This window comes from Eptatretus burgeri, chromosome 16, assembly GCF_056783735.1.
Source record: "Eptatretus burgeri isolate ZD-2024b chromosome 16, Ebu_testis_v1, whole genome shotgun sequence".
NCBI classification, from domain to species: Eukaryota; Metazoa; Chordata; class Myxini; order Myxiniformes; family Myxinidae; genus Eptatretus; species Eptatretus burgeri.
The window spans coordinates 54,647,242-54,669,258 of record NC_140976.1 but is presented as its reverse complement, the minus strand read 5'-3'; the positions used below and the strand labels follow the sequence as shown (position 1 = coordinate 54,669,258).

Sequence of the window (22,017 nt, the reverse complement as noted above, 5' to 3'; positions counted from 1 at the left end):
GACTTGAAACAGGCCACAATAATTTCTTTACCGCAATTTTTTTTCACTTTCCTTACTCATATTATCGAATGCCTGTCCATCATCACTATGAATCACTGTATGCATCTCTTTTGTAAGTGCTATAGTTTTCACATTAGGAGCTTGGAGCAATTTCATGCATGACATGATGTAATTTTCCACGATCTACTTACTCTCTCACAGACGAATTCAAGTATATCATCAAAATATTATTTCGGCTTTGAGGATCGGACATTGTCTGGACTAAATAAGTGTCGAAATATGGAGTGAAATCTGATAGTTTAAAGAAATAACGAGTCTGAAATCAAACCCTATATACATGTTTACACCAGGCAAGCAATGCTATGGTTCCTCCTTCTCCATCCATACACGAGAAAATGTGAAATTTCCAAAACATTAAACTTGTCTTTTTCAACTGTTTGGGGCATTATATCGATTGAACTAAAGATTTAGGAATGTGCCAAAATTAACCAGCTTCATTGAGCAATATGATTGAATGGATTCGCTGCTTGACATCGCTCCCTGTCCCCAGAGGGACTGCTTATTCACAGCATCTGCCAGATCTGTGTCGATATTTTCGGAGGTTTCGCAAGGTCCTCTACAGCGAATCAAAGCAAATCTGGTGAAAAACGGACGTTTAAGAATGAAGTTATAACATTTGCGCGGACCGCGAACCGATGTACCATGTGACACATACACAGAGGAGCAGGCAACATGGCAGATTATCTGCAATGTTTATTTCATGAGCAATTAAATGTTGTGATGTCTCCAGGGTTGTTCTACATTAAACAGCAACTCTTTTGTGGATAAAGTCATTAGTTGAAGGTATTCATTTAATTTCTTTAATTGCTGTGGGCACGGTGAAGACTGGCTTTAAAGTTAAAGGGAACCTATATGGTATGCAGCCACAGCCTGGCTCGCCGTTCCTTATCAACCATTTAATTGGGGTGTTTGCTTGAGTGCTTAAGCTACTTGACAAGCGCCCTACAGTCAATAGCGGTACCGCGCTACATCACTCGGAGCGAATCATTCACTTATTGCGGACGCTTTTGTCACCCCACGTCATCCTGAGCGAGTGGTTCGTGCTCCATCATCCTGAGTGAGTGGTTCGTTCTCTGTCATCCTGAGCGAGTGGTTCGTGCTTCCACATCCTGAGCGAGTGGCTTGTGCTCCGTCATCCAGACCGAGTGGTTTGTGTTCCGTCATCCCAAGTGAGTTGTTCATGCTCTGTCATCCCGAGCGAGTGGGTCGTGCTCCGTTTTCCCGAGTGAGTGGTTCTTGAAACGTCTATATAAATGCAACATTGTTTTTTGGTGAAAGCTACTCAAGGTTTTTGGGTTGTATACAGTATGTACTGGAGTCGGTAATCACACTGACTCTAACCTGCCGACACCCAAAAAGTTGCCGATATCGACCAAGCACGTGTGTGTGTGTGTGTGTGTGTGTGTGTGTGTGTGTGTGTGTGTGTGTGTGTGTGTGTGTGTGTGTGTGTGTGTGTGTGTGTGTGTGTGTGTGTGTGTGTGTGTGTGTGTGTGTGTGTGTGTGTGTGTCCTGCCGATTCCTGAAAAAAATGCCGATGTTGGCCAAGCACTAATTGTGTGTGTGTGTATATTGTTCATAAAGCATAACGTATTCTCTCTGCTGACTCCCCTACCCCAACCCCCCCTCTCTCTCTCTCTTTGTTCCATTCTTACTCTACCCCCTCCAAATACAGTGCCCCTCCCACACCCCTCTCACTCTCCCCTCCTCTCTCTCCATCTTTGTCACTCTCTCTGTCTCTGAACATATCCGGATGGTGGTTATGTCTGGATGGTGTTTGTTTCCGGACATGTCTGGGCAGGGTTTTTATGCAGACGTGTCCTGATGGGAGTTTGTCTCCAGACGTGTCCAAGCAGTGTTTGTCTCTGGACAGCTTGGCTCCAGATGTGTCTGGATGGTGTTTGTCTCCAGATGCATCCAGATGGTGTTTGTTTCTGGATGTGTCTGGGTGGTGTTTGTCTCTGGGCAGCTTGGCTCAGGATGCGTCCAGGCAGTGCTCGTCTCTGAACGTGTCCCGGCAGTGCTTGTCTCCAGATGACTCAGGGTGGTGTTTGTCTCTGGACGCATCCAGATGGGAGTTTATCTCTGGATGCGTCCGGACAGGAGTTTGTCTCCAGACGTGTCCTGATGGGAGTTTGTCTCCAGATGGGAGTTTGTCTCATATTTATAGTATGGCCGATAGAAAATGGATTGCAGACTTTATTTTTTTTTCATCTTCACTGTTATCCTATGTAGAATCATTTTGATGAGACAATATGAATCATAATTAATGCTCCACCACACATTTGCCTTTCCTCCCTCTCACCTCTAAGTCTTCCCTTCCACCACCCCTCCTCGCTCCCCCTCCCTCCTCTCTCTTTTCCCCTCCCCTCCTCTCACTCTCTCTCTCTCTCTCCCCCCTCTCTCTCCCCCCCTCTCTCTCTCTCCCGTCCCCCCCGCTATTTCTCCCCCCACTTTAGTATTCCTGTCAGCGAAGTAACGGGTGGTATTTGCTCGTTTCTACGAATAAAAGTGTGTGTGTGTCTCCTCCATAACTCCAAAACCATGAAACCTAGCTCCCTGAAGCTTTGCACACTAAGAAAACTCCATGGAAATGCAAGAGTGAAAATTGGGTGTTTGGGTTAATTAAAACAACCCTTTTGAAGATAATTTAACAGCCTTATTTAATTATATCCTTTATCAGGCGCATTCTCGGTCACTGCTCTTTATGAGGTCTTAAGGCGTATCCTAGGTAACCTCGCTGGGGTCTGAAGCCACCACGTCTTTTGGCCTGGTTAACCATTCCTTGACTTCGAACAGGCCACAACTATTTCTTAACGATAAAGTTTTTTTTTTCACTTTCCTCACTCATATTAACGAATGCCTGTTCATCATATCTATGAATTGCTGGTTACATTGCAATGCTTATAAACGCCGAGAGATGCCAGCGTTCATAGCTTTATTTCATTTCCGCATTTGTGATAACCTCACGAATATCTTAAACTCAGAAAAATTACAAAATTTAAGCTCCAGAATTGAACTTAGAAGCAGTTCCAACTCCTAAATAAGTGTTCATTTGTCCAATTCGGTCATATTTAACATTTTGGGCGTCTCCGGGAGGTGTGTGTTTAATATGACGGTCCGGTGATTGCTAATCGCATGCCAAGCGAGCCGGTTTTTAAAACCGTTTCCTTGGAGTCCTTTCTTGAGTGCTTAAGCCACTTGGTGAACACTCTTCAAGCTGCTTGGTTGTTCATTTCAGTAAAAGTACCCGTGTTTTCAATCTCACATTGATGAGATGTACGTTTCCGCCTTTGTTGGGTCCTGTATGCCTGGTGTTTGCTTAATGGTTTTGGTGGTGGGCTTGGGATCCAAGGATCCTGAGTTCAAATTCTGCTCAGCTGTTGAATTAATACCAGGTGGGGTTGACTGCCCGTCATCCTTTTGAGGTTGGTAAAATGAGTGTCAGCTTGCTGATATACTGTGGCGGAGTGGTGACCCGTCCAGAGTTGTGCCCAATAGCCCGGGAGACTGCTTAGGCATCACCAACGCTCTGCACAGAGTAGGGTCCCAATGGATGTATGGATGGGTCCAACGGTGCCATGCGGTGGGTGCCTCGGGAGGTGTCTCATCCGCTGAAAATGTGCAATTTTATTTTTACAGGACAGCACTTTGTTTAACCTTTTCGTGCGATCTCCTTCTAATGTAATAAACCTTCACTTCGACATCGATACATACAACAAGGTCCATATGACCACGTGTTCGACATGTTTGTTCTCGCTGTGAAGGAATAGACCGACATTTTGTGTTCTTTGCCTTGATATATTTTTGAATTGAATTTTGCTAATTTCCCACTTGAATTCCTCTTTCAAAGAACTCTGTTTAAAAGTAAATCTTTGTGTTTGTCGTTTTTATGTACTTGATGCGTGTGTACATTTGCACGTGTGTATGTATATAAACTGTATTATCACAATGGCACTTGACACTGGTGTGTGTGTTGTTGATTGGTATCTACATGTGCGGGTTTCAGAATGTGGAATGGAGTCCTCCCAAGGCAGGCTCAAAGTATCCACCTTCCTTTCAGTAAGGTGGTCACGATTCATGGACCAAGCTGTGACGTTTTCTGTTTTCAAAGTTTTGTGCTGAGGGCTCTCTTCAAGATCATCACTGAGCCCCAGACAGCTTCCAACTGCAGTTCGTTTGTCGCAATATTCCGAGGAATGGTTTTTAATAACTCTGTGAAGTTCTTCATCATCATTTCCGTCGCTCCAACTATCACTGGTCCAATTTTGGCATTCTTTAGCTTCCAGGATCTTTTCAGTTTGTTCTTGAAGTCTTTGTATTTGGTCATTTTCTTGATTTCTGCATTCTTTAGTCCAAAATCACTGGTATTAACACATCAATCAGCAATCCCTTCTTCTCTTTTTTGTGCCCAAGTATGATATCTGGTCGCAATGCTTTGTTTTCGATGTTCATGCTCTATGGGATCATTAGGTCGTACGTGAGCGGTACTTCATTGTTTTCAGTGATTGCTTTTGGTTTATATTCCCACAAATTTTCTGGCACTGGGTTATCAAAGTTTTTGCAGATGTGCCAGAGGATTGCTTTACAAACTCTGTTGTGATGTTGTGTCCAGCTGTTCTGACATGAGTTTTTTTTTTGTGTACGGTCATCAAGCATAATATATCATTCTCCTTGCTAACCCCACCTCCACTCCTCATCTTTCTCTCCTTTTTTTTCCTCCTCCCCCCCCCTCTCTCTCTCTCTGTTGAGGCGTCACTCTCCCCACCTCCCGCCCCTCCTCGCTCTTCTCCCCTTCATAGCTTCCCCTTACTCCTTTCCTCCATCTTCTCCCCTCCCATCCCTTTTCTCTGTCCTCTCCCCTCCCTTCATCCTCTTTCCTCCCCTCCCTCCATCTCTCCCCTCCCTCCCTCCTCTCTGCCCTCCCTCTCTTCTCTCTCCCCTCCCTCTCCCCCCTCTCCCCTCCCTCTCCCCTCCCTCTCCCCTCCCTCTCCCCTCCCTCTCCCCCCTCTCCCCTCCCTCTCCCCTCCCTCTCCCCTCTCTCAATATCCTCGTCAGCGAAGCGACAGGTTGTATTTGCTCGTTATGAATAAGCAACGTTTTTAGTTTGTTTTTTGGCTTTCATATCATTGTAACCTTGTGCTCTTGAATTTCAAGCTCTCTCACAATCCACACAATCAAATATATTGTTGCGGACTCGGGGTTTGAGGCTCGCCACTCAGGGCCGTCTTAACAGCATTGTAGGCCCTGGGCAAAGCAATGCACTGGGGCCCCTACCCACCCACCCATGGGAATAAAAATGTAAACGGTCAATAAAATTAAGCCTATAGATTTCTTGGTACTTTCAACAAAATCAATGTTTAAACATTCAAAAAAAACATGCTGTAAAGCGAGGATTAATCAACACAAACTTTTGAACAATATAACATAAGCCTTGAAAAACACAAACATTACAAATATTTATGGTATAGTATAGTATAGTATTTATTTATTGACAGTGTATATAGATTAAAAAAAAATGACTGGTAAACTATTATTTATATGGTTAATCTGTATTAGCGCTTATTTCGTAACTCTTTTGATTAAGCACCTAAAATCAATCTACGGTAGTTAAAACAAAATAAAAATATCTAGGAGCATATTTACTCGCCAAATATTAAAGTCAGACGTACTTGATTCGTGTAAGTAACACAATTGATAGTTGAAAATCACTTGATGTCAGTCACTCTTTCTTCTGTGAAATGTTTTCTCCTTCGAAGTGTTGTCATGAAACGTCAAAACAAAAAGCAAACACCAACACACAACCTCGCACCAATTAGGCAATTGAAATCCACAGCTGCAAGCCAGAAAAACAACATTATAACAATACAATAATATTGCTTAAGCAATACAATATTATTGCAGATTAACAACATTATAAGAAATAACATTTGTCAGATAGTTATGCAAAATTTTTTATATTGTTGCGGATTCGCGCCCGCCGGCGTGCTGACGGCCACGTAACTCGAATCGCGGCACGTCGCCCACCGGACGGACAATCCAGTCGTGACCCTCTCGGACTAACGCCGGGAACCAGTCACGGGTGGACCTTTCGGTCTCACCGCGATCGAGCCAATCGGCCCCCGCGTGGGATAGGGTTGCTCGCCAAATTCGACCTACCTAAGTACCCACACGGAGGGTAGACCGGGCGATCGCACCTCGCCGCAGGTCGACTTCGGACACGGGCCACTTAAGCGACCCATTCCGTACTATCGGGATAACCGAGCGGTGTTATTCGTCGGCCTCGACGGTTCGATTAATTATCGGGCGTCTTAGCCCACGACCAACCCTTTACGTGAAGCAAGATGGCGATTCAATGAAAGAAATGACGAGCGAAGCGGGAAAACAGTTCAACAATAAGCACATTTATTTCGCGATGAACGGAAAGCACACATATACAATTCCACCAAAAGCACATGTAAAAGAAGAAGACAAAAAGCAAATGCAACAATGCAGATCTATCCGACTACCGGGCACTCGGCAACACTTATACAATTTTACTTCACAGACGGCGCCGACAACACATATTCCCAAAGCAAAAGAAAAGAGAACCACCCTCCAGGATGAGGGGGGTAGGCGGGCCTGGGGCCGAGACCGTGTCGGGCCTACCCGTCTGATGATGAGACGCGAAGTGGCGGTGGTGCCTCAACTCCGCGGGCCTCGCTGACAGTGTCTGGTAGGGGGTGGGAAGGGGGCCCCCTTTGTCGCACTATCTCAGCGCGGGGGGAAACAGGAGGGGGTTGCTGATGCTCGGGGAAAGGAGGATTTCACAAAATCTCGGGTCCCGCGACGAGCGTCTCCACCACGACCTCGGTCGCGCCGCCGGCCTTTCTCTCCGCAGTTCCCCGAAGCCGACGCGAGCACCCCCTCGTCCGCCTTCGCCGCCGCCGCCTCTCCACAGCTCCGTCCTCTTCACTCCGACTCCGCGAACTCCCAACTGCGAACTGCCAACTGCCAACTGCCAACTGCCAACTGCCAACTGCCAACTGCCAACTGCCAACTGCCAACTGCCAACTGCCAACTGCCAACTGCCAACTGCGAACTCCAACTGCGAACTCCTCCTCTCCTCCTACTCAACTCCTCCGACGAACGCAGTCGTTTTTATAAGCCCCGTGGCTTCGCTCTTTCATCTTTGACCCTCTGCCTTTCACCTCGCTCCCCATTGGCCCGAGGAAAAGTGGGCGTGAATGCTTTTTGATCCATGAATTTGCATATAGCGACCGCCCTCCAACGCCCTGGAGGCGGGGCCAAATCGCCCCTCGCTCACCGATTGGACGGAACAAAAGTGGGCGTGAGTCGTTTTTGATCCGTTTTTCTGCGGAAAGTCCGTGATGTTTTTGAACACGCTTGGTGTTCGGTGCGCGCCCCGCACGAGTCCAGCATCGGTGCCCACGAGTGGCGCGAGACGACGGCGATGCGATGGTGGCGAGTTGTAATGGTAAAGGTCGTGGCGGTTGTGGTGAAGCGGCATTGTGGTTGGTCGTTGTTGTTGTGAAGTGGCGTTGTGGTTGGTGGTTGTTGTTGTGATGGCTGTTGAGACGTGGTTGGTGGTGGTAATAATGGCAGCTGGTCCAAAATAAAGATAGTAAAAGAAAAACGGCTATCCTGAAGAGTCGCAGCCCTCATGAATGACATTTATTCCCTCTAGACAACGGGTTTGGGCCTAACTACACATATACTTACCGAGATATCTCACCTAAGGGACCTGAATGGTGGTTTGCGAATTTGGTCAACCACAACAATATTATAAATAAAGTTTGAAAAGGGATTTGAATCCCAGGCCTTTCCAACGAGAGGTCGAGTAATTATCCACTCTGCCAAGAGATCTCTCATGAACAATATGGCAGCATGGGTCCCCTAGAATCGTGGGGCCCCTGGGCAACTGCCCAGTGTGCCCATGCCTTAAGACGGCCCAGACGCCACTAGGGGAAGTGCGTGGGTCCCTCTCGAACGACCAGTCCTGAAGCCGCCGGGCACCGATAACTCCGCGCACTGGCAGGTTGCTAAGCAACCACGAACGCCAATTGGCACGGCCAATCTGGTCAGGGTTACACTCCTTCACGTGATACTTTACCTGTGGACCGCTGGCCAGTTAGGGTAACCTGCCCTCGATGCGTACTTGCGTTAAACTTACCGTATCAGGTGCCACCGAGCGGAGCTGCCAAGTATGCACCGGCTAATAACAGATTGTTGGGGTAGAAATTCATGGCTAAACTAATGTGCGGACCATGCTGGACCAATGAAGGAAAAGACGAAATGAGCTGGGTACGTTAATAACAAAAGCAATGGCAAGGAAAATTAATTTGGCACAGTTATGGGCTTATCCATAAAATGTACAGCAGGGGAAAGCAAGCAATTTGTTGGTGCAGCAAAAGAAAATAGTTATTTATAAAAGAGACACAGTGCAGAGTTAACCCAATAAACTTCTACAATCTTACTTATGTTACACAGGTTACAGGCACCAACACACACACACACCCGAGGAAATTAGAATTAGCCCAGAACAAGGAGAGATGTTGAGGTGTAGGTGACCTCGTTGTACCTGGCATGGTTGACGGACCTACGCAACCCAATCGCTTAGGGATGGGGAGGAGGGAAGAAAACTGGAGTATCTACAGTGCATGAGTGGGAGGTGCAAAATGTAGTGCAGTGTGATGCAAGAGGAAGGTGTGAAAGGTGCAAATCAGTAATGCTCTTTTAGTGAACGAGGCACAGATTGAGAAAAGATGCGTGAGAGAAAAAGCTGAATGGGGACATGTGAGAAAGTCTGTAAATATTTTGTTGATGATAATGGAACGCACTCAAAGCCAAGTGCCGATGACCCGGGCTCTGTGGTGCTTGGCTTGGCAAAGGCTCCAAACGAGATTTGGCTTGGAGGCTGGATAAAGGAGAGCGACTGAGCCTGATTTGCTCTCTTTTCTTGAGCCTAGGTGAGGAAGGAGACAAAAAGCAGATCAGGAGACCTGGTAGGCATTTCTGAGCTCCCCCAATGGTGCAAAGCCATCACCCCATGCCGTAGCCATTCCCCACCAGACTCCAGAGTCGAAAATGACTTCAGTTGCTTCCGAGCCTGGCCATGCAACAGCTCCGCAATTAACATTGTCCGAGGGTTTTTGTGAGTGCTTTCCGGCCATGAACGTGTGCTGACCTCTATTCAAGCATTGTTATTTAACGGGGCACTGGAGCTACGTGGACATCATTTAATGAACCCCAGCGCAGGTTTGTGCTTTGAGTTACACACCGAAACACCCAGGCTCGCAACGTCTTTCATTCCTCCGGCACCCTGAGAGACTGTGGTGAACGTCCAGGGAGCTAACTGTGATTGTGGTGTCTGTGGTGAAGGTGTTGAAATGGTGGGAGTGGTTGAGGCCATTGTAGTGAGGAGACTGAAGTGGTTGGTCATGGTTGTAGCATTTTGTGGTGAAGAGGTCAGGCATGGGTTGTTGTGGGGATTTAGGAGGCATTTGTAGTGATCATGGTGAGCGTTGTAGCATCGTGGTGAGCATGGTGAGGGTCTGAGGTGAGGCATTGGTTCGTTTAGGGCGCGAGGTTTGAACAGGAACTTGGCGCGCGTATGCAGATGAGGTGGACTGCTGCGCCTTCTCGATGCTCCGCAGATAGCGTTACTGCCCTGATGTGCATGCTTGCATGGTTTTGCGTGAAAAAGAGGGAAGTAAAATAAATGAAAGAATAGTGGATTGAAGACCTATCTGAAAGCCCTACGCAACACATCTTGTCCCATCTATCCATCCATCCATTGGGACCATACTCTGTGCAGAGCGCTGGTGCTGCTTAAGCAGCCTCCTTGGCTATTGGACACAATCCTGGATGGGTCGCCACTCCGCCACAGTATACCAGCATGCTGGCACTCATTTTGCTGACCTCGGAAGGATGACAGGCCGAGTTAACCCAACCTGGTATTAATTCAACAGCTGAGCAGGATTTGAACTCAGGACCATAGGATCCCAAGCCCACCACCCTAACCATTAAGCCAACACCAGGCATATACAGTACACATCTTGTCCCATTTACCCACTAGTCATATGGAAAGGCATAACTAAACGAATACTAATGAGATAACTGTCTCGGAGTCAATATATGTTGGGTGCCATTGCCTCGGAGGAGTGCCGGTTTTGCAGAACCACAACAACATACAGCTTATGTTTATTATGTCTATACATAGGATTCACCGGAGTAGTTGCTTGCATTGTGCAAACATGCTCCATTAGTATTGTTGCGGATCCGGGGTGGCGGGAATCTGACCCGGTCCCTGGTGCCACCCTCGCCACCACCGTCTCCGGGAGTCTATAACGCAGGCCGGCTCGGCACAGGCCTCAGGTCACGTGTCTTCAATCGCGATACCAACGTACTGCTGTACCTTACCAGTTGGGGAGACAGAACCCCTAGTCACAGACTGGCTTTGTCAGTGACCGAGCGGAGTCTACCAGTCTGTAACCATTTTGGTCTCGTATGCCAATCGAACGGATCGTTCCTCGATGCGACACAAATTAATCCATAGCAGCAACTTCATCAGAATTAACCAGATTTATTGGGGAACATCAGGGATCACAACACAAGCAATAACACGACAGTGGTTTTATTAACAATCAACCCGTTCTTAACGAGGGAACTACGGCTAAAAGGTTTCCAGGGGATTACTACGAACTATGCCTAATACAACACGTGCAGACAAACATGCATGCAGGACAAGACGGAGTACTTGGTGATGGCTCATGGACGAGAGGACCGTGTCCCAAAAGCACGAAGGTCGCTCGTAAAAACCAGCGGGTCTCCACGGGTTCGTACTCCCGCTCGAACGTGCCGCGCAGCAAGAAATGGCGGCGCAGCACTCCAGGTCCCACCCAAGTCACCGCGAGCGCGGTTCTCCTCAGCGCGCTCCGGCTCCGCGCCATGTCGACGATGCGAGATCGCCGATCTCTCTCCACGGTTCAGCACACGAATCTCGGCCTGGCCTGTTCTCCATACAAGGTCCCAGTCGAGGTCCGAGTTCCGCAGGCGGATCACAACGTGTCGAGCCGTGAGGAGAGCGAGGACCGTCAGACGCTCCGGCGTATCCTCTCCGGCCTTCCCGCCTCGAAGCCCGACCGTTCCTCACACACAGCACTCCTTTCGTCCCCTTTTCTTTTCTCCTTCGAGTCGTGAGGTGAATCGATGTGCAGGTTCCGCTTTCTCTGCCGGTCGATTCACCACTGCCTTTTTCTTTTCTCTCTCCCCTCGACACAAGAGCTCCTTCGACACACGTCAGTATCGGCGACTCCCTGACCAAAGGCTCCTCCCCTTCACGTCACTTCCTGTCCAAGCCACACCCCTCGCTCGAGGCCACTCCTCTCAGCCCACTGCGAGGGGCCTATTCCGGAATGATGAAGGAATAATCGCGATCTCTCGTTTTGCTCGTTTCACCACCATAGCACGAACACGAAAACAGTCTGTTACACCTCCCGACACACACACATATCGTCCCTTATACCACACAACCTATGTATACATGAATTTAATGGGGGAACTGAGCTAATTCTATATTTAGTATTCCCGTAAGGGCCATTTCCGTAACAATATATAATATACAAGCAAAGGTACCCAGCAAACCCTGTCTCTCCTCCCTTCCCTCCCTCCAACCTTTTTCCTCTCCCTACGGACTCCCACCCCTTCCCCGTGACAGGTGGTGGCTCGTGTGTTTAGAAGTTGTGAATTGTGAAAAAACGACTGTTTAAAACCCCTACCACGTTGTACCTTGGTTAAAAATGTGATCCTATAAAGTTTTGTGGCGATTAACCGTGGGAGCTCAGAGAAGTAGCATCACATTCAAATGAACATCTCATTCAATTTCATATAGAAGACTTTTATATAGAAGATAACACCACTCCAAGCTCCTAATGAAATGAAATGACATCCTAAATGAAAGCAGATCGCACAAAAAAGTGAATCAATTCAAACCCAGGTTTGACAGCTTAGAGCGTACACCTGTGTACCTCTTGGCCGTCCTGCCGTGGTTTGGGGATTCATTGCTTTGTAGTCACTGAAAACATTTAAAAAATTCTCTCTTGTACTCGTAGTTCACTTGTCCCGTTGCTTTACTCATTCTAATCCTATAATTTATTTTGCCTTCCTAACTCCGAGGATGTCCCCACAGAGAAATAACCGAGCCACGGTCGCCATGCACACTGATCACGGCATGGGAGCCTTCGCCTGCTTAATTATTTTTGTTGTACTCAATGAAGTTACACTTTGGGAAAAACAGTAGAAAAACAGAACGGTAGAAAAAGTTAAGTTCAATGCTTTGGCAATCTCACATTTTCTTGTATAAATATGGAGGAGAAGGGTGCACAGCCTTGTTTAAAGCATATAAGACATGCTTTGTTATAAGAATTAGTAATTTCTTTAAATTTGATCATTTCACTCCAGATTTGAACAATTATTGCAACTCACTTGGTTTTAAGGTGTAACTCACTTGGTCAACCAACAAGGTAACCTTGTTGAAGACCGAGGAGCTTTCCAAAGAAGTCAGACATAAAGTGGTGGAGAATCACCGTTCAGGAGAGGGTTATAAGAAGATTTAAAAGTCACTCATTATCCCTTTGAGTACGGTGAAACCCATCACTATGACGAGGAAGACGTATCATACCACCCAGACTCTACCCAGATCAGGTTGCCCATCCAAACTCAGCAGCCGGGCAAGCAGGAAACTGGTTCGGGATGTCAATAAAATCCAACAATGACTTTGAAAGATCTGCAATGGCGGTCAGTCATCAATATCCCGTTCCCTTCACAAAACTTGGCTCTTTGAACAGATGGCAAGATCGGAGCCATTACTGAAAAAGACGCATCGAAAAGATAGTATGACGTTTGTGAAAAATCCTCTTAATGATACTGCAGGCATGTGGAGAAAATTTTTGTGATCAGACAAGACAGAAATTGAACTCTTTGGTTTAAATTCAAAGCATTACGTCTGGTGCAAGCCGAACATTACACATCACCCAGTCAACACCATCCCTACTTTCAAGCCATGGTGGTGGCAGCATCATGTTATGGGGCTGTTTTTCATCAGTAGGGTCTGGCAAGCTTGTCAGGATGGAAGTGACAATGGATGGTGCAAAGTACAGGAGAATCCTTGATGAAAACCTGCTTGAGTGAGCCATGAATCTGAAACTGGGTATGAGATTCACATTTCCGCACGACAATGATCTGAAGCACAAAGCTAAAACCACATTGGAGTAGCTGAATAAGAAGAAAATAAATGTTCTTGAGTGGCCCAGTCAAAGTCCTGACTTGAACCAAATTGAAAATTTATGGCGAGACTTGAAGATTGCAGTCCATCGACGATCCTCATCAAACTTGGCGGAACTAGAGCAATTTTCACATGAACAATGGGCAAAGATTTCACCATGTAACTGTGCAAAGCTGGAAGAGACCTACCCAAAAAGAGTCGTCGCAGTCATTGCTGAAAAAAGGTGCTTCCAACAAGTACTGATCTCAGGGGCTGAATACTTTTACAACCAGTGAATTTTGATTTGTACATGTTTTTTGCAGGTATTACTGACATGTAACCTCCTTCAACTATAACAATATTTAGTTTGATCTCTCCAGTTATGAATAAAATAAGTTAGTTTGGAAAAATAGTTTCTTTATAATTTGTAATTCATCTAAATGTGGCATTATTGGTGGGGGTGGATACTTTTGCAGGCAACTGTGTCTGCATCCAGCTTTCATCTATATGGATGCGATTTGTCCTCCCTGGGGCTCACAACTGTTACAATATGTTGCCCAGTTGAGTGTATATGTGGCCAAAATAGCGCCACCTTTGGTTGTAGCTGGTATTACAAATCAACTTTTATAACCTTTGCCACCGAAGGTGGATGAGTTTTATGTTTTCACCCCTGTCTGTCTGTTTGTGAGGATACCTCAAAAAGGTATGGATGGATCAGGACGAAATTTGGTGGACAGAGGTTGGGTGTGTGACAAGGACAAAATGATTCGATTTTGGTGAAGATCCGGATATGAAAGGTTTAAAAATTTTAAAATGATGCTTCACCATTGAGAGATGGGGCCAAAAACGATATACTGTATCGCCCGATATTTCAATTGTGGACGGATTATGCTGAAAATTGGTGGATGAGTTGGTTAGGTGACAAGAACAAGCCAATTCGATTTTGGTTTAGGTCTGGATCCAGATCCAGCCTGTCAGTGGAAATACAAAATGCAAACTGTTCAGCCTGGTGGAGGTATGTGCTCTACCAAGTGCCGTTCTAGTCTTCTTCATAATGTAGTGGAACCTTGTCAAAATTTTGATACGAGTTGTGATTAATAAAATTTCTTTTAAAAAATTTTAAATTGCATTTCCAAGAATGTTCCGCAGCAATTGGCCACCAAAGGTGAGCCGAGAAGGGTACCCACCTGGAGGACATGAGTGCCCGCTTGCAGTGTCCAATATGGAACTCCCATTTATACTTTTTCAAAGATTGAGCAGCATTTTGACGGAATATCTGAGTAGGATCTGAACTTTATCGCTATTTTGTTTGCCATATTTGCAGTCGAAAATGGCTTTCACTCGGAATAAATATTACGCATTGTAAATATTTCATAATTGTCTTGTAACTTCCCAGATATCACGATTGTGCGCTGAATGAATAATTTTGGAGATGTTTTGTGTGATTTTGAGAGAAGCTTATTCTGTAATTGGGTATTTCCAGTGGCATAATGTCCGCCCTGAAATGTTTACAGTGGAGAGACGTGGTGGCAGAATGATTGTTGTCTGCTCTGAGTGTGGGAGGTCAGTGGTTCGGACCCGGACCAAGTCGTGCCGAAGAATTAGGGTGAAGGGTGGTACATGCTCCTTCCTTGCTTGATGACGCTCAACATTTAAAAAGGATAGTTCAGTGTTAGTCACCACATCTGTGGAAGGTCATAGTTGCTATCGAGAGGGTACATAGGGCTATGAGAATGATTCCAGCGCTTGCTATACGAAGCATTGAGGAATGGTTGAAATTGGTAGGACATTATACAATGGAAAGGAAGTGATCGGAGGGGATCTGATTGAGATGTGTAAGATAATGAAGTGTGTGGACAAGATTGGTGAAATGGAGTTTTTTCAGCAGAGTGGATAATGTTTGGACCAGTGGCCATGAGGGTAAAGAAGATGAGAGTTAAGAGAGTTTTAAGGCAGGGTCTTTCAGTCAGAGAGTGGTTAATGCATGGAATGGTCTCCCCAGAAAGGTAGTGGAGGCGGTGGATAAGTTTAAATTGGAATTAGGTGTGTTGGATACCTGGATGTGTTGGAGATAGAGTGGTATGGGGATATTGGCAGGACTTGTAGTTGTATTATGTGTGAATAGGTGATGGGTACTCGGGTTGGCGCAGCACAGGCATGATGGGCCAAATGGCCTCCTCCTGCGCCAACGTTCCGTGTGTGTATTTTGGAGGAGGGGGGGTCATCCAAAGCTACACCGGGCATCACAAGGGGGAGGGGAGGGGTGTAAAAGGTGTCACTTATTTTATGTACGACGCACACATACACACACACACACACACACACACACACACAACGTTCCTGGATCTCCACTTTGTATTGTGCTGCCCATGCCCCCCCCTTCCCCCCCTCCCCCCCTCTTTCCTTCACTTTGTCTTTCTCCATCACCCTCGCCTGCTCCATTCATTCATGAATCGGGGGAGGGGGACGCACGGCTGGAGATCCTGGGAAGTAAAGAACAGAGAGAGAGGGTAATGGAAGATAACCAGGGAATAGTACTCAGAGGGACACCTTCGGAGGTTCACATCGGTAAAGATTGGAGAGGAGAATGAAATGGAAGGTTTAGATGAGACATGGAGGTGCAGCAGTTAGACGGGAGAGCAGCAGGCAGTGGGAACGCCTACCTCTCCCTCCTCTCCCACTATCCCTCGGCTCCCCCTCCCTTCTCCCTCCCTTTCTGCTTGTCAAACACTTTTTCACTTTGATGTTGTGATGTTTGTTTCGCTCCGAAGACATTGTGCTCCCTCTCTCTCCTTGCTGTCCCCCAATTGGCTTATCTCCTCGCCGAGCACGAAACTTCACTGTTCGAGCAAGCGGACCCACGTGTCCCGAGTCCCGCGGAGCCCGAACCCGCTCCCCGGAGCATAGATCCTGTCCGTCGCGCGCCGCCGCTCCCATGGCGTGCCTCCAGCTTTCGCTAAACCCGCCCGGAGCAATCTCTTCATCCGAGGAGTCTCCGACGCTCTCGGCTCCGGCTCAACCACCGGCCCCAAGCGTCCCGAGTGCAGTGTCTGCGCTCAGTTCTCCGAGTGCCCCAGGATACCCGACATCGGCACTTCCGTGCACTCCTGGATTAATTTCCTCCGGATCCGCACTCACATTCTCTCCTGGATCAACGTCTTCTGGATCCGCGCTGCCTTACACTCCGGGATCAGCATCATCAAGGTCCGCACTTCCGTGCGGTCCCGGATCAGCGGTAGCATCCTCCTCCTGCCCTGCGCTCCCGTGTGCTCCTGGATCAGCATCGTCGAGGTCTGCCCTTCCCTACGCTCCTGGATCAGCTATAGCATCATCGTCTGGTCCTGCGCTCCCATGTGCTCCTGGATCAGCATCCTCAAGGTCCGCACTTCCCTGCACTCCTGGAGCAGCCGTAGCATCATCCTCTGGTCCTGCGCTCCCATGCGCTCCTGGATCAGCATCCTCGAGGTCCGCACTTCCCTACGCTCCTGGAGTAGCGGTAGCATCATCCTCTGGTGCTGCTCTCACATGCGCTCCTGGATCAGCATCCTCGAGGTCCGCACTTCCCTACGCTCCTGGAGCAGCGGTAGCATCATCCTCTGGTCCTGCGCTCCCATGCGCTCCTGGATCAGCATCCTCGAGGTCCGCACTTCCCTACGCTCCTGGAGTAGCGGTAGCATCATCCTCTGGTGCTGCTCTCACATGCGCTCCTGGATCAGCATCGGCATCATCGAGGTCCGCATTTCCATGCGCCACTGGATCAGCGGCAGCATGCTCCTCTGGTCTTGCGCTCACATGCGCTCCTGGATCAGCATCCTCAAGGTCCACAGTTCCGTGCACTCCTGGATCAGCGGTAGCATCATCCCCCGGCCCTGCCCTCACTTGCACTCCGGGATCAGCATCCTCGAGGTCCACTCTTCCGTGTGTCCCACATTACTCACCCGCACTCCCGTGCGCTCCCAGCACTCACAGCTCGGCGGCCGCGATCCCAAGCAAAGCATCGAGCAGCACCGCACCCAGTCCCGTGGAGAGCACACCGGCCAACAACGAGTGCCGCCTGGTGGAACTCCGCGGCGCCAAGGTTGCCTCATTCAACGTGGGCGGCCGTGAACTCGTGTGCCTTCCGCAGGCGTTCGACCTGTTCCTCAAGCACTTGGTCGGTGGCCTGCATACCGTGTACACCAAGCTCAAGCGCCTGCACATCGCGCCAGTGGTGTGCAACGTGGAGCAGGTGAGGGTGCTCCGGGGTCTCGGGGCCATCCAGCCCGGGGTGAACCGCTGCAAGCTCATCTCAAGAAAGGACTTCGAGGCCCTCTACAACGACTGCACCAACGCCAGGTACCCACGGCATGCGTCAGGGATCTTGGACGTCGTAAATCAATGGCCATTTAACATATCGTCAGCAACTCCGAGTGGAGATTCCATTCGTGGCTCGCATATACCCCACCCTGGTACAAACGATCAATCGCTGTATGTCTTTACAAGGAAAATAGGAAGCTGTGCTCATCTTATACACCGCCAAAAATACTCTTCAATCTCTCCTTGTTGTATATAGCTAAAAACGTCTGACATTCCTGGATTTCCCTTCAGAACATATAGCAGACGGGGAGGGTGAAGGAGTAAATCGAGCGACAGACTCAGGGTGGACATCATCCACCATATGACGATCTGCGAGTCGCAATGTTGGTGGTTCGAACCCTGGCCGAATAATACCGAAGATTTTTAAAAAATGGAACCTGTACATGCTGCTTCCAATTGAGTGATGTTCAGCATTTTAGAAGGACCAAACACAGACAAACAACCATAGGTTGGCAACCATTGCACTTGTTCTGGTCTAATGAGCTTCGTTGAAATTCCTTCATAAGAAAATTCATATTACTAGTACGTGCCGGTACGTGCGTGGCCGTACGTGCAAAAAAAAGAAAAAAAAAGAAGAATCGTGACGTCCATTGTGACGTCATAGTACCGTGTCCTGTCATTGGTTTGGTAAATAAATGGCCATAACTTGGGAACCACTTGTCCGATTAATATCAAACCTTGAAAAGGCATATACTCAGGTCCCCAGCAATATACCTGCCAAGTTTCAATTAGATCGGACCAGTGGTTGTCAACAAACAGCGGTCACAGACAGACAGACAGACAGACAGACAGACAGTTATAGATCCACTAGTACGGGCCCAGATGGGCGGGCCCATAGGTGCGTGCCCGTAGGTGAGTGCCAGTATGTGCAGCCTCTCTCTCTCTCTCTCTCTCTCTCTCTCTCTCTCTCTCTCTCTCTCTCTCTCTCTCTCTCTCTCTCTCTCTCTCTCTCTCTCTCTCTCTCTCTCTCTCTCTCTCCCTCTCTCTCTCACCTCGAAAAGGCACATCCGCGGGTCCCCAGCAATATTCCTGGCAAGTTTCAATCGTGCAAAAGAAATAATATAAATAAATAAATAAACATTAATTGTGATGTCATTTGTGATGTCATAGCACCGTGTCCTGTCATTGGTCGACAGATAAATGGCCATAACTTGGGAACCGCTCGTCCGATTAATATCAAACCTTGAAAAGCACCTCCACGGGGCCCCAGCAATATACTGGCAAGTTTCAATCAGATCGGATCGTCGATCGTGCAAAAAAAAAAAAGAATAAAGAAATAAACATTAATTGTGACGTCATTCGTGACATCACAGCACCGTGTCTTGTCATTGGTCGACAGATAAATCGCCGTAACTTGGGAACTGCTTGTCCGATTCATATCAAACCTCGAAAAGGCACATCCGCGGGTCCCTGGCAATATTCCTGGCAAGTTTCAATGAGATAGGACCGGCGATCATCGAGAAACGGCAGTCGCAGACAGACAGACAGACAGACAGACACACAGAGATTGCTGGAATTATAGATAGATATTATAGCCTTTGAACACTCATGAGATTGGTTATTGGGGGGGGGGGGGTGGGGCAAACCCCAGTTTTGCTTCGCATCATACGAAGTGTAACTACAACAACTGTAAACGACACAAATATAGTATAAACTGAATTATTGGACATCGAGTATTACCACCGTTGCTTTTCATGGATTGTGTTGTTCAATTCAACTGGTTGTGAACATGGGTCACATGGTACTCCTCTTGACAATAGTTGAATCTCATTAGAGTCACGTGGCAATCTAACTGTGATGTCATCCTTAAAGTAAACCAACAAAACACTGGTTTCTTTGATCATTTCGAGATGTTACTGGCGGTATTAGCTGGCAATGTAGTTTTATATAAATTTGGGAATCCTGCTTCTCTGTACTCTGGTTCCTATCATGTGCTGCCTTTTTGGCTGCTGGTTGCATCATTAGTTTGGAGCGTGGTTATGCCGCTGATGCAGTGCCCCTATTACCGGTATACTGTTGCTCATTTCTCCAACCTCGGAAGGATGACAGGCTGAGTCAGCCCTCTGGTGTTAATTCAGTGGTGAAACGGACTCAAACTCAGGACCCTAGGATCCCAAGCCACCACCATAACCACTAAGCCAACACCAGGCTGTTGTACCCTAGTTAAACCATTCACGTTCTCATGATTGTAAGTAACACCTTGGTGATTGATGAAAAAAGAAAAAATCCCCCCCATAAAAACTTTTTGTTTCTTTTCACAATTAATGACTTTCTATAGATGTGGATGTTGGGGATTCTTATCATGCTGTGAGCGGAATGGAATACTGTAACAAACAAATTTGAGAAAGAAAGGCAGGAAAGAGTTGTAAATATGAACAGGATAGAGAGGCAAGGACAGCTGTAAACATGGCCCTGAGTAAAGGAATGGATTTGTGGTTGGGGTGTGGAGGTGAGGGGTTGGGGTGGGGGCTTTCGGGAAGCAGTAGATGGTGCCGATTTGTCTGAAGCAATGTAACTCCTACCAAGTTCCGAAAACACTGCCTGCTCCAGACGGATATAGGTTGATGTCATGGATTACCACCTGAAAGCAAGTCTTGCAGTGATCATGTGATGACCATCATCTGGATCTTTATTTGTTAAAAGCCTGACTTCTCTCCGTCTGAGTCGTACCAAAAAAACATGGTACTTGCTGTTTTCTTGTTTAATACTCAGCATTAAAAAAAAAAATGGAGCACGGCCAAACAACCATTTGTTTGCAACCATAGCAGAGGCTTCGATGGGCCTAATGGCCTCGTCCTGCATTGAAGTTCCTTGTAAGGGAACTCATATTGTTATTATTATCTGTTTGAGCCAGATGTCATCTTCAGCAAGGCAGTGCATGGAAACCAATCAAAGCTCGGGTCAATACTTTAACCTTCCAGGATGCCGAGCGCCATGTTATCGGATGGTTCAAAAGTGAAAGTGCATCAATTGAGAGCAGGAAAATCGAAATAAAAGCTGGAAAAAAAAGGACAGTATCACGATATAAGAGACAGAAGCGTGAATTCAGACTAAAACATGGATAACACACATCCGGATAATATTTTCCATCCACTCTTCCAGCAAATAATAACCATTGCCATTGCATGTACGTTGCTTTGTATCGCAAATGTCCCACCATTTAAACAGCACAACTTGTCGAGACCAGCAGTGACTCTCGATGCACCACTTTGGCCACATTTCCAACGTCCTTGGCGACAATATGGTGGCAGAATTATCGAAATTTAACAATGGCAGCACAACCAGACGCCTGTCCAGTCAACCTTGCCCGCTCGCATTGTCCCATCGTTTTCATTAAGTCTAAGTGGCCATTAAAACCAATGGGCTATCGAATGAAAGTTCGTAAACGTGGCCATTTTGACGCCATTAAAGGGTAGTGGACTGACATCCAAAGAGACAAAGGACATATTGCACTTGTCGCCTCTCTTAGAAGACCTCTTATTTGTCAGTACGGATACTCTTTGTTTCCACCTTGAAGCCCTGCTTTTACTCCTCATTTTATTGTACAGGAGGTTTTTTTTGGATATAGGTTCTGTAACTTCTGCCGTGCTGAAAAAGAAGAATACTTGCAGACAATACATGTGCATGCACGCATGCATATCACAGCATACGTCGTGTAGTAGAGGGACCGCAGTAAGTGGTCACAGAGGCCAGAGAGAGCACGGAGGTCAGGGAAGGCAAGCAAAGGAATGTGGAGTGAAGCGGAGCGGGGGAAGGGCAGTGCATGGGAATTGGATAAGAAGTCAGAAAGATTGTTGTGGGAGCGTGAGGCCGAGTGAGAGGGAGATGGAGAATGAGCCTGAAACACGAGGAGAGGACATTTGTAGAACTGGATTGAAATTGAGGTGGGGGGGGGGAGAGGGGGAGTGTGTAGAAGGAGGAGAGTGCAAAGGTGGGTGAAGAGGGAGAGAAGCTGGCAGAGATTGTGGGTTGCGGGGTACAGGGTCAGCATCGCTCCATGCAGACGGACAAAAGACCACGGCTGGGCTTCTGAGTGGGCTCATTGTATTGAGGTGGAGGAAGGAGTGGCCGGTCTCAACAACCACACCTACAACATTGTTCACCGAGGTTTTCAAGGCAGATGCTGAATGTTTCTTACATATATATGTCGTAATTTTATTCTTTAGATTGTCTACTTTCTGTTACCCCAGGGAATGAGGTGGAGAAACGAATTTTTGACGGGCTCAACGGGCCCACAAAACTACCATTGCGCAGTGAAAGGACCTTCCTTATCCATGTCCACTTTGATGAAATGATGTAGATTGTAAACCTTCAGAGCTGAAAGTTTTAACGACAAAATG

The 22,017-nt window shown here is 47.3% G+C and overlaps 1 protein-coding gene across 2 annotated transcripts in view; it reads left to right on the top strand.

The window, feature by feature from the left end:
- The first annotated feature begins 15,784 nt into the window (after positions 1–15,784).
- Positions 15,785–22,017, top strand: part of LOC147011087 (dachshund homolog 1-like) — a 163,216-nt gene continuing 156,983 nt past the window's right edge. The window contains exon 1 of one of the 2 annotated variants that reach the window (XM_085860518.1): positions 15,785–17,656. In XM_085860518.1, coding sequence (XP_085716644.1) covers positions 16,257–17,656 — 1,400 coding nt within the window. In that variant the 5' untranslated portion in view covers positions 15,785–16,256. The remainder of the gene's footprint in view (positions 17,657–22,017) is intronic. The other variant, XM_085860517.1, reaches the window with a different exon arrangement.